The 16,000-nt window shown below is 36.7% G+C and overlaps 1 protein-coding gene and 1 non-coding gene across 7 annotated transcripts in view; both read left to right on the forward strand.

Annotated features, from left to right (window-relative positions):
* Positions 1 to 16,000, forward strand: part of UNC79 (unc-79 homolog, NALCN channel complex subunit) — a 267,414-nt gene that overhangs the window by 91,981 nt on the left and 159,433 nt on the right. For all 6 annotated transcript variants that reach the window (XM_030319845.1, XM_032593446.1, XM_032593447.1 and 3 more), the window contains 3 exons: positions 9,580 to 9,644; positions 14,449 to 14,537; positions 15,169 to 15,209. In XM_030319845.1, coding sequence (XP_030175705.1) covers positions 9,580 to 9,644; positions 14,449 to 14,537; positions 15,169 to 15,209 — 195 coding nt within the window. The remainder of the gene's footprint in view (positions 1 to 9,579; positions 9,645 to 14,448; positions 14,538 to 15,168; positions 15,210 to 16,000) is intronic.
* On the forward strand, positions 13,390 to 13,493 carry LOC115517346. The gene has a single exon (XR_003969810.1). It is a non-coding gene; the product is annotated as a U6 spliceosomal RNA (small nuclear RNA).

A 16,000-nucleotide genomic window follows, 5' to 3' on the forward strand; every position in this document is an offset into this window, starting at 1 on the left:
CTGTTGGGTCTCTTGGGCCAGATGCACATGTATCTTTGCCTAAGGGAGCCCCACTTGTGTGAATGAGGAGGCTGTGGCCAGGCGACTGGACCACTGGCCACCCCTGAAGCATCAGCTAGATCGTCATGTGGCCTGGTTGCTATGTTCATTCCATATATATGTGCAAAGATGCAAGCCAGGCTGCGTGGGTGCAGTCCTGACTCCAGCATGACCTCGCTCCATGACCTTGTCAAGTTACCTATACTCTCTGTGCTGGATCTGTGACCTTTGAGGATATGGCCATTGACTTAACACTGGAAAAGTGGCAGCAGCTTGATCCTGCTTAAAGGACTACCTTTGGGGATGTGAGGCTAGGGAAATATAGGAACTTCACATCAGTGGGATGCTCAGTTTCCATGTCAGATATGATCTTCACATTGGAGTCAGGAGGACAGCTGTGGATAGTAGGGGAAGGAACACCACCTCCAGGTTGTCCAGGAGATGACTAGGAAATTGGAAATCAAATAGGAATGCACCAAGAATTTAAGGAGACTTTTGAATCAAGTGAATTTCGTTTATGATGAAGCACCTACTAAGCAGAAAGTCTATGAATATGAAGCTTTTGCAAACATATTTCATCTCAGTGTAAACATTGTCCCATCCAGACAAAAACTCCATGAACATGTCTTAGGTGGAAGGAGTTTGAAAGATAACTTAGATTTACTTTAGAAGAAAGAAGCTTTCTGAATTTAGTGGAGATGAGAAATTATTCAACTATAATTAATTTCAAATTACCCATGAAAAAAACTGATACAGGTAAGAAAACCTTATGAATGAGGGAAAGTATTTAGTCAGAAGTCATACCTGATTGGACACCAGAGAGTCCATCCTGGAGAGAAACCCTATGGATGTAATAAGTGCAAGAAAGTCTTTACTGATTGAGCATCCTTTACCAGACACACGAGATCTCATGCAGGTGAGAGACACTATGAATGCAAATTCAGCCAGAAAGCCTTTAGCAGAAAAACCTCATTATATACCAGATAATTCAAACTAGAGAGAAACTCTATGAATGTGGAAATGCCTTCAGTAATAGTTCTTATTTTAATAGGCATGAAAAAAATGCATACTGGTAATAAATCCTAAAATGTAATGAATGAGGATGCTGTTCAGTGTGTGGTAGGTTGTTATACCAGCCCCAAAAGACTAAGACATCATTATTCAATACAAACTTCAAATCATCAAAATTACTTTGGCAAGAAGAATTCTGAAATTTTGTTTTTTTCTGAACTTGCTACAGTTAGAATTCCTTTGTGTTGGAAATAACAGAATGTTGAAACTGACTTAAGCAACAAAAGGAACTTCTTTTTTTTTTAATTTTTTTTTTCAACGTTTATTTATTTTTGGGACAGAGAGAGACAGAGCATGAACGGGGGAGGGGCAGAGAGAGAGGGAGACACAGAATCGGAAACAGGCTCCAGGCTCTGAGCCATCAGCCCAGAGCCCGACACGGGGCTCGAACTCACGGACCGCGAGATCGTGTCACGGACCGCGAGATCGTGACCTGGTTGAAGTCGGACGCTTAACCGACTGCGCCACCCAGGCGCCCCAGCAACAAAAGGAACTTTATTGGTACATATCACAGGAAAGTCCAGTATAGCTACTTTTTTTTTTTTTTTTTTTTTTTTTTTTTGAGAGAAAGAGCAAGTGAGCATTAGCAGGGGAGGAACAGAGGGAGAGAGAGAGTCTCAAGCAGGCTTCATGCCCAGCATAGAGACTGACACAGGCCTCGATCTCACAACCATGAGATCATGACCTGAGTGGAAACCGAGAGTTAGATGCGTAACCAACTGAGTCACCCAGGCACCCCAGTATAGCTATTTAAAATGGAGAAAGAGATAATTTGACATCTTGAGAAAAGACTCAAAATTGAGTCTTCTGATTGATGAACATGGCATATCTAACCATTTATTTAGGCCTTGTTTAATTTGTGTCAGCAGTATTTTCTAGTTTTCAGTGTATAGGTCTTACAGATATTTTGTTAAAGGTATTCCTAAATGTTTTGTGGGTTTTGATACTGTTGTAAATAGTATTTAAAAATTTAATATTTCTACTTGTTTATTGCCATTATATAGAAATGTAATTGATTTTTCTATTTTGACTTCATATCCAGCAACCTTGCTAAATTCACTTATTAGTTTTTGTAGCTTATTTTTAAGTTCTTAAGATTTTCTATGTACATGATTATACCCTCTGGCAAATTAATATAATTAAAAATTTTTCTTTTTCCTGCCATGCCTACTTTCCTTCCTCCCTCCCTCTCTCCCGTCCTTTCTTCCTTCTTTTCTTCTTTCCCCCTGTCACCCCTTCCTTTCTCTCTTTCTTTTCCTCATTGTGCTGGCTCATATCTCCACTTCAGTGTTAAATAGAAGTACTGCAAGTGACTATCTTTGTTTTCTCCCTCTGTCTCTATGGGGCATGTATGCAGCATTAAGTCTGGTGTTAGCTGTAGGCTTTTAACAGATGCTTTTTTATCAGAGTAAGGAAGTTCCTGTCTATTCTTAGTTTACTGAGAGTTTTTATCATGAGTGAATGTCAATTTTGGTCAAATACATCTTCATCTATTGAGATGATCACATGACTTCTTCCCTTTATTTTGTTAATATGGTAAATTACATTGATTTGCTTTGCATTGTTAATGCAACCTTGTATTTCCTTGGATAAACTCCACATTGTCAGCTATATTATATTGCCAGACTCAATTTGCTAGTTTTGTTAAAATATTTTGCTCCTGTATTTATGAGGGACATTGATCTAGTTTCCTTTTATTATAATGTCATCTGGCTTTGTTTCCAGAGTAATGCTGGCCTCATAAAATGAGTTGGGAAGAGTTTCTTACTGTTCTGTTTTCTGAAAGAAAATTAATTTGTATTATTTATTCTTTAAACAGTTAAGAGGATTCACTTGTGGATCTATCTAGACTTGGGGTTTTCTTTGTAGGAAGGTTTCACATTATGAATTCAATTTAATATTATGTCACATTTTACTTTTCTACTTTTTGTCCAGTCATATTTATAATTTTGTAGTCTGTATTTTGAGGAATAAATGGCATATGCATTTTTTCCAACTTGCCAAATTTATTGTCATATCTGTAGAATCTGTGGTGATGTTCTACCTTTTATTCTTGATATTGGTAATTTGTTTTTTTCTCTATTTTTTATTCATCAGGGTAGCTTGAGGGTTTATCAATTTTATTGAACTTTCCAAAGACCCATCATTTGGTTTTATGATTTTCCCTATTGGTTTTTTGTTTCCAATTTCATTGATTTCTGCCTTCTATCTTTGTGATTCCCTCTTTATTTTATTTTATTTTTTTAATTTTTTTTTTCAACATTTATTTATTTTTTTGGGACAGAGAGAGACGGAGCATGAACAGGGGAAGGGCAGAGAGAGAGGGAGACACAGAATCGGAAACAGGCTCCAGGCTCTGAGCCATCAGCCCAGAGCCTGACGCGGGGCTCGAACTCGCGGACCGCGAGATCGTGACCTGGCTGAAGTCGGACGCTTAACCGACTGCGCCACCCAGGCGCCCCCTGTGATTCCCTCTTTAATATTGAGTTTAACTTCTTCTTTTTTCTGCTTTAAGATAGAAGCATAAATTGTTTTTCTATATTACTAAAATAGAAGCATAAATCATTAATTTGGACCTTTTATGTTCTCTAATTTAAGAGTCTAAAGCCATAAATTTACCTAAAAGCATTGCTTTAGTTTCAGCCCACAAATTTGATATGGTGTGATTACATTGTATTTCAGTACAGAATATTTTCTAATATTCCTTATGACTTTTTCTTTCATTTATGGATTGTTTAGAAGTGTGTTTGTTTAAATGTACATGTTTTTGCTGATTTTCCAGGTATCTTTTTGCTTTTTATTTCTAGTTTAATTCCATGTGGTCAGAAAACTTACACTGTGATTTCACTCCATCTAAATTTTTGAGCTTTGTGTAATGGACCAGAATACTGTCTCAATACTGAGAGAGGATTGTTGAAATTTACAACACGAATTATGGACTTCTTTCTCTTTTAGTTCTCTCAGTTTTGCTTCATTTAATTGGAAACTCCATCATTAGATAAAAACATATTTATAATTGTTATGTCATCTTGATGAATTGACTCATCATTGTCAAATATCCTTCTTTATTACTGGTAATATTCTTTGTTCTGGGGTCTACTTGTCTGATATTTATATAGACACTCCAGCTTTCCTGTGATTAGCATTATATTAGTGTGGTATAACTTTTCTGATTACTTTTTTTAAAAAAAATTATTTATTTAAGTAATCTCTACACCCAACATGGGGCTTGAACTCATGACCCCGAGATCAAGAGTCACATGCTCTTTTGACTGAACCAGCCAGATTCCCCTCTGTTTACTTTTAATTTATCTATCTTTATATTTCAAGTGTGTTTCTCACAGGCAGCATTTATTCAGGCCATGCTTTTTGAAAAAGTTAAATGATATTTGACAATCTCGGCCTTTTAGACCATTTACATATAATGTAATTATTGTTTAGGCCATTTACATTTAATGTAATTACAAATAACTTAAGTCTATTATCTTACACTCATTTTCTGTTTGTCCATTCTATTCTTTGTCTCTTTTCTTTTTAATATCTTGTTTTCTTTTTGGTTAATTATTTTTAGCATTCCATTTTATCTCTGTATTAGCTATACCTCCTTTTAAGAAGAATTGCTCTAGGGTTTACAATATGCACCTTTAACTTCACAGTCTACCTTCAAATAATATTATACTAATTTGCATGTAGTGTAAGAACCCCGTGCACTTTCATGTCCTCCCTATCATCCTTTTTTTATTCTTGTTATCAAATATTTACTTCTTTTTTTAAAGTTTATTTATTAATTTTGAGAGAGAGAGAGTGTGTGTGTGGGCGGGTGAGGGGCAAAGAGAGAGGGAGAGAGAATTCCAATCAGGCTCCGTGCTGTCAGCGAAGAGCCTGATGCCTGGCTCGGACTCACAAACTGTAAGATCATGACCTGAGCTGAAATCAAGAGTTTGATGCTTAACTGACTGACCCACCGAGGCGCCCCTCAAATATTTACTTCTATATATATTATTAGTTTCACAATACATGGCTGTTATTTTTGTTTTAAACAGTGAATCATCTTTTAACAACATGCTAATATAAGTAGAAGGTCTTTTGCAGTTATTCACCATATTTGCTGTGTCCAGAACTCTTTATGCCTTTGTGTAGGTCCTAGCTTCCATCTGGTATCATTTTCCATCAGCCTTCCTTTAACATTTCTTGTTGTGGAGCCCAACTGGCAATGAATTCTCTTATCTTGTGTTTGTCTTCAAATAGCCTTTATTTCATATTCATTTTTGAAGGATATTTTCACTGGCTATAGAATTCTAGGTGACAGTTTTTTTCTTTCAGCCTATTAAAGATGTCGTTCCATTGTCTTCTGGCTTGCATGGTTTCTGGCGAGAAATCAGCGATCATTCTTATCTTTGTTCCCCTGTAAGTAATGTGTCTTTTTTTTCCTGGCTGCTTTTAAGATTTTCTCTTTATCATGGTTTTAAATCAATTTGATTATAATGAGTTTGGTGTGATTTCCTTTGATTTAATTTTGCCTAAGATTCACTGAGCTTCTTAGATCTGTGGGCTTATAGTGTTTATTAGATTTGAAAAATTGTGACCATTGTTTCTTCAAATGTCTTCACTCTTCCCCCCCTTTTCCCCTTTTGGACTTTTAACCACATGTGCTTTATAATGCCTAATATTTTCCCACAGCTCACTGAAGCTCTATTTTTCTTCCACTACTACAGTTTTGATAGTTTGTTGTTATGTCTTCTAATTCACTGATCTTTCCTTCTGCATTGTCTAATATGCTATTAAGCCCATTCAGTGAATTTCCCAGGTTCTATGTTATATTTTTAATTTTATAAATTTCATTTTTCTTTTATTATCTTTCATCTCTATCCTCATTGTGTTCATATTTTCCTTTGAATATGTTTTAAAGTAGCAGTTTTAAAGTCCGTGTTTGCTAACTACCTTGTCTCTATAGTTTCTGGGTTTATTTCTATTGGTCAGTTTTTTTCCTGATTATGGGTAACATTTTCCTCCCTTTCCAAATATCAGTAATTTTTTAATTGGATTCTGGACTTAATGAGTATTGCATTATTGAGTATCTGGATTTTGTTGTCTTTCATTACAGTGTTTTGAGGTTTCTTTTGGCTATCAAGTTATTGGTGGATCAACTTTACACTTTTAAGTCCTGTTCCTATATTTTGTTAGGGTAAGCCTGGAATAGCCTTGTCCCTAATGTTGGTTTAGCCCTACTGCTAAGGTATGACCTGCTAGAGTCATCTCTGTTGAATGTCCCAGGTTTTCACTGAGTTCCCTTTACTCTGACTGGTTGGAATTTGAATATCTCCCAGTCCTGTATGAGATGTAGGAATTATTCTGCTTACAGATCCTCCATAGTTGTTTTCTATGCAGCCTAATGGAGTTTTGCCTTACACGTGTTCTTCTTAGTATAAAGCCAAAGACCCAAAAGGATTCTTGGTCAAAGTTCTGGAGCTCTTTCTTCACATAGCTCCCTCTTCTTTGGCACACTACCCAGCAAATACAAGCCACCTTGCCTCTTTAAACTCAAGTTTTTGTGGATGCTTACCTTTCTTCTTCTATGTCCAAGGTCTAGAAATTACTTCTGGGATGAAAGTCATGTTGATTGTAAGACTGACTTTATTGTTTCTCTTTTCTCAAGGATCATTGTCCTACACTACTTAGTCCAGTTTCTGAAAACAGTTGTTTCATATATATTTTCCAGTTTTCTAGTTGTTTATGGTAGAAAGGCATGTTTAATACCATTTGCTCCGTCGTAGTTGGAAGCAGATTTATTACCTACCATGTTTTTATATTATGTTTTTTTGTTTTTATTTTCAAATGAAGGGAGATCCATCATGAGTATATTTCCCATATGGTAAGGTATGTAGATCAATCCTATATCAGAATCAATTGTAATGCTTTTCCTAATTACAAATACTTGTAATTAGGATCCCTGGGTGGCTCAGTCGGTTGAGCATTCAACTCTTGATTTTGGCTCAGGTCATGATCCCAGGCCCGTAGGATCAAGCCCTGCGTCAGGCTCCATGGTGAAGCTGGAGCCTGCCTAAGATTATCTCTCTCTCTTACTCTGCCCCTCTCTCCAACTCACGTGCTATCTCTCTCTCTCTAAAAAAAAAAAAAAAAAAAAAAAAAAAGATTTTGATTCAGTAGATCTAACATGATTTTCAGGTATCATATTTTTTAAAATCTTGACAAGTGATTTTTGATACACAAGAAAGGCTAAGAATCCATATTTTAGTAAGTTTAAATCTAGTGTGACTTTGGTAAACTAAGTGAAGTATCTTACAATCTTTTCTTAACTCAGTGACACTCTGTAAAAATGAAATAGAATATTAGAGGGGTAGGACCTCCTGGATATCCCCACATATAAAGCATTAATTTCTTGAAAAGCAGGAGTCTTTAGAGCCCTGATAAAGTGCTATCGCTGTTGTACATTCTTATTTCTCTGTGCCTTTGCCATAGCAGTTGCTATATATTTTGAATATTACCGCTGTTTCTAAGTGTCAAGATTCTTAATATTTGTAAAGTGATCTGCAAATATTCTCATAATATAGGGATTCAAAAATGGCTAGCATATTTTATCTTGTGTGCTAACTCTGTTTTATTAGTGGCAACTTTCTGAAGCTCAATGTTGAGAAGGATCCTAAGGCCAGTTCTGGACTCAGCAGGAAGGAAGGCTCTTATGGATTAGTGATATCTGTCATGAGTTTGGGATTGGAGGAATGAGATACTTGTCCCATGTATTTGCAACTCCTATACTTGTTAAAGGCAGTCTTTTTTCTTTATTTTTTTCTAGATTTCTCTAGTTACACAAGAAAACTTTTTTTGCTACTCTCTATTTTCATCCTGACTTTTCCACATGTAGTAAACAAATTTTATAGTTTTGGAATGCCTATATTCAAATTATTTCTTCATTCATCCATTCCTTACTCATTTCTTCTTTCTTTCTCTCGAACATATAAGCAATATGATACTGTGTTATTAGAGTAGTGGTTTCTGGTCTATATTTCTTATCTTCTTTCTACATAAATTGACCCACTGTGTATTTTTCAAGGTCAATGGCTCTGTTGACCATATTTTCCTAAATTTTAAATCAGACACATAATCTTATACCTGGTCTAACCATAGGCTAGAAGATTTGAAGGTGGAGCACCCCTGGAAAAAAAAACACTTTATATTTGGAGCATAAATTAGGTCTGGAATATTATCAATACATGTTTTTGAATTACAATTGGATTTATAAGTAAGTAAGAATATCCTCTCATCTGCAAATTCTTGTATATTAGGCTGATCATAGTCCTATAAGATTAGAATTTGGTGATTTAGAAAAATGTCCTACTTCCAAATATGTACTTTTATTGCATTTTGTAATGATGGAATATTGTTAGCTAAGTGCTTTGACTTACAGAATCATCTAGATGATGATAAATACTTGTTGTGACTTTCATTCTAATCTATCCCAGATCACTTGTTTCTTATCTATATTCTGCATGCATACTGTGTTAAGGAGTGGGTATTAACAAACTAGCAGACATTAGTCTGTGGGTCCCAACCTGTGGTGTGAGAGAGAGATGTGTTTCATCTGGGCAAGAAACTCATCTTTTCAGTCTCCACATTTGCTGGGAATGGGGTGGGAAATGGAATAGTGGAAGTTGCCTTAGCATTCATTTCAGTTATTATCAGTTTGAAACACTTCCTGGTGCCAGAAATCTAGGATGTTCAGCATAGTATACACTACAATGAAAAGAGCAGGTGTTGAGATCCAAGAGATAGAGGTTCTAGTCTCAGCTTGTCAGGTACTAACTCTGTGACCATAGTGAGCTACTTACCTTTTTAAAAAAATTTTTTTTTCAACGTTTATTTATTTTTGGGACAGAGAGAGACAGAGCATGAACGGGGGAGGGGCAGAGAGAGAGGGAGACACAGAATCGGAAACAGGCTCCAGGCTCTGAGCCATCAGCCCAGAGCCCGACGCGGGGCTCAAACTCACGGACCGCGAGATCGTGACCTGGCTGAAGTTGGACGCTTAACCGACTGCGCCACCCAGGCGCCCCTGAGCTACTTACCTTTTTAACTTTTACTTATTCGTATGTGAAATGAAGTTAATAATCTGCTATACCTATCCTACAGACTTGTTGGCAGGTTGAAGTGAAACCATAGATATAAAACCTTCGAGAACTTAATGGTATATATCACTGTGAGGTAATGTTATTGTACCATGTATGCCACATTATATTAGCTTGTCTTTCCCCGTGGGAAAATGTATGGAGTTGTGATATATTTGTTCAATTGTTAAATTTGTCATAGATAAAAAAAAATGATTATTTTAGGAAGCCTTCCTATGATGGTTCTATTTAGGAAAAAGAAAACTAGTGTAATATTTGCTATGCCTTTACTAAGGCACAAGTAATGTCAATGAGAAGTATTCACCAGCTATGCTTTGCTTTACAGCTTGGAATCCCATCCACTGCCAGCACATTGAATGCCACAATGCAATTAACAAGCCAGCTGTGAAGGTACTGTTTTATTAGACCTGGTGCCATATTGTATTGTCAGTGGTCAAATTATCAGGAGCAAACTGCTGAATGAAATGGAGTAGATCACATCCTTCTCTGTAAAGCAAAGGCCTGTGCTCTGTAGTAATCTCAAGCATCTCTGTGTTCAATCTGACTGTACTTGGGTGGGTTGGTTCATGACAGAGCAATGAATAGTGGTGTCTGCAGGTTTGGCTATGATTTCATGGTCAACTGCTGTGTAGCAATGAGTAATTATCAGAATACTCCTGGTGAAACACTTATATAGTCCTTATTTGGCTTCTGTCTGAGCTAATAAACTCAGGGAAATGTACTTTGCCCCTGTTTCACTCATTTCAAATTATGAGTGTCTAGTGTATGACTACATGAATTCAAGTGTCATAGAAAAACTTGATAAAATTGGTAAGTCTTAGCTCAGATCACAGATATGACTTCATCAAAATGACTAAGAGGTAGTTGGGCAGCAGTCACATGGAAAGGTACCTTAGAGGTAAGGAACAGTGGTTTAGAGAGGCCAAGACACTTTTCTAAGCCAGAACTCTCAGCCTTATTCTTTTTCTGCCACATCAAATTGGTTCTTTTGTTATAACCCTAAATTGTTGAATTTGAATGTTAGGAAAAATAATCACACCTTTTAACAAAATTATTTGTGGTATATTTGTTGGATACAACACTTGGCTGGAGAGACCTGTGTCTGGATTTGCAAGGATTAATTTTTATATTATGAAGAGTGGGAGTTAGGTCAAGTCATTAGAATTCACAGATAATTGTTAGAACCTAGTGTCGTGGGAGTTTGCCTCTCTTCTATAGACAGGAAGACTACCAAATAATAGGTTACCGTATAATAATAAAGATTACCAAATAATAGAAACATAATAGTATCATCTTATAGAAACAGAGTAGAAGAGGTAAAATGAGACATAAGAAATATAAATATACACGGAACCAAAAAAGAAATATAAAGGGACCCCAAAATGTGTTTCATATACCAAAAATGTCAGAGGAGTGCCAATAATAACATTGTCATCCGGATATACCTAACAAAGAACATTGTTGTATTATTATGCTTGATCTCTGCTTTTATAAAGGCAAATTGAAGGGTGCCTGGGTGGCCCAGTCAGTTGAGCATCCAACTCTTGATTTCAGCTCAGATCATAACCTCGGGGTTATGGGATAGAGCCCTGCATTGAGCATGGAGTCTGCTTAAGATTCTCCCTCTCTCTCTTTCTCTTTCTCTTTGTCTCTCTCCCCCTCTGTTCCTCCCCCCTGCTCATGCTCTCTCTCTCTAAAATAAAAAATGAATAGGGGCGTGTGAACGGCACAATGGGTTAAGCCTCCAACTCTTAATCTCTGCTCAGGTCATGATCTCACGGTTCATGAGTTCTAGCCCCACGTCAGGCTCTCTGCTGTCAGTGTGGAGCTTGCTTTGGATCCTCTGTCTCCCTCTCTCTCTGCCCCTCCTCCACTGGCGCGTGCTCTCTCTCTCTTAAATAAATAAAACATTAAAAAATAAAATAAAATAATGAATTAAAGAAGGCACATTGAATGACTTTATGTTGAGAAAGAGCATGTGTGAGGGTAACTCACTAATGGAAGCATAGTTCTTACCCATCCTACTATGTGTGCCCCTCCTCTGAAATTCCACAAACATTTGGGGTTCAAAGGTACTTTTCTTTGGTGTGATGACATTTTGAGCTAAACACATGTGAGTTCATTTTAACCATGGAATTCAGCTTAATTCTTCACGGTGGTGAGAATTGCATAGCTCCCTTACTTTAGTTTCTATAGCTGCCCTTTATCTCTTTCTGCCTATGTTACAATGCCCTCTTTTGGTTTACTCAGATATGGATAGAAAGGAGGTATTTTTTGTTTGATTTTTCCGGTTACTTTCCTCCTGATCTTATGTCAGCCTGCATTCTCAGGAGTCTTCTGACTTCCTGATTAGTAGTGACTTTTGATTTTCTACTCACAGAAGTCATCACAAATTAGATTTTCTCCCTCCCTTCTAGGCAAATGGGTTAGTCCAACCGCCCTGGTCTGGCTTTGCTTTTCTTTCTCTTACGAGCTGGTCCCTGTAGCCAGTTGTGGAGGACAGGCCACACCATCCTACTTTCTCAAGTCCCATTTTATTGAAGTGAAATTCATATAGCATAAAACTAACCATTTTAGAGTGAATGATTCAGTGGCATTTAGCACATTCACAATGCTGTGTAACTACCATCTCTATCTGCCTAAACATTTTTATCGCCCTCCAGATTTTACTTTCTGAACTCCAGTTTTCCTGAAGAGTTTTCTTTTGTATTTTTATTCTGCTTCCTTGGAAAGGTAACATTCTTGTTAATGATTTCAGTGCTGGGACTGTTTTTGCTCGACAACAGGTCTGGCTCAGTATTGTTTTTTTCATTACAATATAAGCACTCCTCAAACTCACATAGATATGACCATATGAGATGTAGGTTGAGGGTATGCAACATCCAGATAGGTACAGAGTAATGTTAAATGAAAATGAAGTCATGAATTTGTATAGTATGATGCCAATTTAATTTAAAAATCACATAAACATACATTTATATTCATATTTATAGTGAAAAACAACCAATAATACTCATTAGAATGTTATCAGTGATTGCATCGAAATGGAGGGTTAATGAGTTACTTAAATATTCTTCTTTTCTCCATTTTCTCAAGTCTCTACGTTGGGCATAATTGTATTTATAAATGGAAAATAACTATTTTTAATGCAGCAGTCAGATATGAACATATTAATATGGATGTAAACTGGCCTGTTCAGAGTAAACAGAGTTGACCCTACTATCCACAAATGTGATGGGTCATATGAACTAATTCATTGAACATGTCAGAGGTCACCTAGCTAATCACTAGTGATTATAGTTCTAACAGCCTAGGAGTTTTTCCTTTTGAATGGAATGAAAAAATATGTTTACCTGACAGGAGTATCAATGACTCACTAGAAATGAAAGTAAAGTAACTATTTTGAAGAACAGATTTCATGGGGTACATGGGAAAGACTCAGGGAAAGTGGATTTATCCATCCAAAAAATACTCTCTCCATATTCGTGAGCTTTATCACTAGGCAGTGATGATTAGCCAAATAGAAAAGTATTATCTATTTTGGTTGCAATACATTGCAAAAAAGTATTTTTTAGGCAAGAGCCAAAAGCTCCTACAGGATTCAAAATGAAAATATGTTGGAACTTAGAGTTCATTATATCACACTCTGCTTTTGGTTTTCCTTGGTTCTGTTTGCAGATCACTTTATGAAATACTTTGGAGCCCAGATAATTATCTAACACAGGAGTCAGCAAACAATGGCCCATAGCCAAATCTGGGCTACTGACTGTTTTGTAAATAAAGTTTAATTGGAACATAGCTGTGCTCATTTACTTGTGTATTATTGTCTATGGCTGTTTTCATGCTGCAACAGCAGAGTTGAGTAGTTGTGACAGAGAACGTATGGTCCACAAAGCCTGAACTATTTACTCTCTGATCATTTCCAGGAAGTTTGCTAATCCTGGATTAACACACCAAAAAGTAGTTATTCATGGCATTGAAGGAAGCATGAAACTTATCTAAGGAAAATTTTCACATTGGACTTGGAACATCAGGGAATATATAATTTACAGATTTTGATGGTATAACGATTGAAATTTAGGAATTCTAACTCTTGTTCCCCCAATTGTTGAAACTCTTCAGGTAGCACATATAGTTGCTTCGGCAGCACATATACTAAAACTGGAATGATACAGAGAAGTTTAGCATGGTCCCTGTGCAAGGATGACACACAAAACTCTTCAGGGTTTTAACTTTAAATGTCAGGCTGTTTGGGTTATAAGTTCAGTTCATTTTTTCTCCCAAATCAGTAAAAACAGCTAAAAAAAAAAAAAAAAGTCAGAGTGGAGTTCCAGAGGAATTTGTGACCTAGGCACATTATCTGTACAGTCAGCTATAGCATGGATTCATTATTTCCTGAAGGACAGGAAAACAGAATTCGAAATGACTTTGGTAAGTTATAGACATTTAACATGATGCAAAGTACAAAACTTAGCTAGTTGCATTCACTTGATTTTAAATATCTAGATATTGGAAAATACACTGATGATCAATAGCAAAATTAACACTTTTCATCTCTGTACTTAGGCTCATGAAAACTCAGCCATAAATAATCCAAAATTGAACAGAGCTAAGCAAACCACAGGTCATGTGTGTAAGGAAAAAACATCTAAAAATGTAACATTGGATGACTGATATAGAACTTAGATTTCAGAGTAAGAAAAACAAATTGCTCAGTGTTAGATTTCATGGGAAATTTTTTGAATGAGGTTTCTTTTAAGAAGCAAAATTCTCTACTGCCAGAATTTTGGTAGCAGTTATGATTTTAAAATCTTGATATGTTTTCCTTTTCCTAAAGAGAGATTGCTATGTTTACCACTTTCGAGAAGGAATTACTGTACGAGTAATACAGAGGCAATTCGAGCCACTATTGAACAAGATTTTTTCTCTTTGTGGAGTGAGGGTGGATTTCTTGACACTATTTGTCACTTGAAACTGCAGACAAGAGGAGAAATGAAAAACCACAGTAGCCACATTTACATCTCCAGTGTGGACTCCTCAGCCAGTGCAGCAAAAATAGCTATAGGTTAAAATGGGTTTTACTAACAACATTTATTCCAGTTTGCTTTTGAAAATCTGTCACGATTGCGCTTACAATGTGGGGATTGTGATAAACAGGACAGGAGAGTTCATTCTGCCTTTTCCTGTGTTTCAGATGTGTATCGACCCTTCCCTGTCAGTAGCTCTAGGGGATAAACCACCCCCATTGTATCTCTGTGAAGAATGCAGCCAGAGGATTGCGGGGTAGGTATAAGAGTCCTCCAAGAAGAGAAAGTAGGGTAACCAGAGAAGATAAGGACAACCAGTTTTATTAAATTGGTTACATTGCCCACATTTCCCACTAACCTCTCTGTTTTTTAAAGGTTAGTTTGTCAAATATTTGATATATAGCAAATTTTCATTTGAGAGATTTCAGCTTTGAAAAATTGCCAGTACTTCTCCCCATGTGATAAGAGAAAGCAGTGACACTTAATAAAACAGCTCCAATTTTCAAGTGACCCGGTTAAAAAAGGCCACAAGAGAAAAAGAAAAGAAAACCGTGGCTTTCAAACGTGACGTATAGTTCAAATGGGTTCTCTCTGCTTGTTAGTTTCACAGAATCACACTCAGGGTTGTACACATCATGCTGTACTTTGGTTGGCTTCACTAGCATCTGGAAAGTATCATTTAAAGATAAGTGAATATGATGAAATGCCAGTAATTTATAATTTAGCTGCAATGCATTAGACTTTTAAAAAGTTGATTATGATAGTGCTCTTAATGACATTTCCTTTCTATCGAAAGCCTCTTAGTAATAGCGTGCAGCTTATAAACATTCATGTGGAAGGGTAACATTACAAAGAAGCTCAAAAATGAATTTTGCTTTTCTTTACAGGGACCACAGTGAATGGCTCATTGATGTGCTTCTGCCTCAAGGTATGGTTTACATGAGAAAGGATGAATAATAAGTAATCATGACTAATGGCATGGTTGGTTTGTCTCCTTTTGTACTGTATTATTTTACAAGGACAGTAACCAAAGTATTATATTCTGTGAATAGTCATTGAGATGAAGCATTAGATCAATGTCTTCCTTATACCCACACATTTAATAATGAAGGAAGAGGTATCACCTTTGCCGAAATTAAGGGTAGATGTTGGAATTAAGATTCTGTGTGACAAAAGCCCTGCTGAATTATGTCTTAAGAGATTTTCTGTATATATAACAGGCATTGCCAATGATGTTTGCTGTGCCAGGTCAGAAAGGGAATAGGAAACATCAGTGGGAAGAACATTGAATCATGGGGCTTTCTCCTACTGCTATTACTAGTTCTGTGTTTTTAGGGAACATCATTTAATTGCTCTGAGACTCAGTCTCCCTAGTAAAGTGGGGATAAAGTATAGGTGACTCATCTCAGTTAAAAGACGGGACTGTGATGTTTGTAGTTGGTTAGAGTTCTGAAAGCTATGTCTTGTAAGGTGGCAGGTCCCAGACAGAGGTTTCCTTCACACATCTGGAAGCAGGTATCCCAGCCACTTAATTGGAGGCTGAAATGACCAGGGAAAATTATTCAGGAAAGCAGAGGAAAGATGAAAGGTGGAAAAGCTGGGGGGCCATAGGAGGAACTTGATATATGACTTCAGAGGTAGATAATAGAAGACTTTCTATGAAAGGCCGTATTTAAGAAGAACCGTAAAAGCCTTATGTTAACTAAATTCTGTGAACAT

The sequence above is a fragment of the Lynx canadensis genome, chromosome B3, assembly GCF_007474595.2.
Source record: "Lynx canadensis isolate LIC74 chromosome B3, mLynCan4.pri.v2, whole genome shotgun sequence".
Classification (NCBI taxonomy): domain Eukaryota; kingdom Metazoa; phylum Chordata; class Mammalia; order Carnivora; family Felidae; genus Lynx; species Lynx canadensis.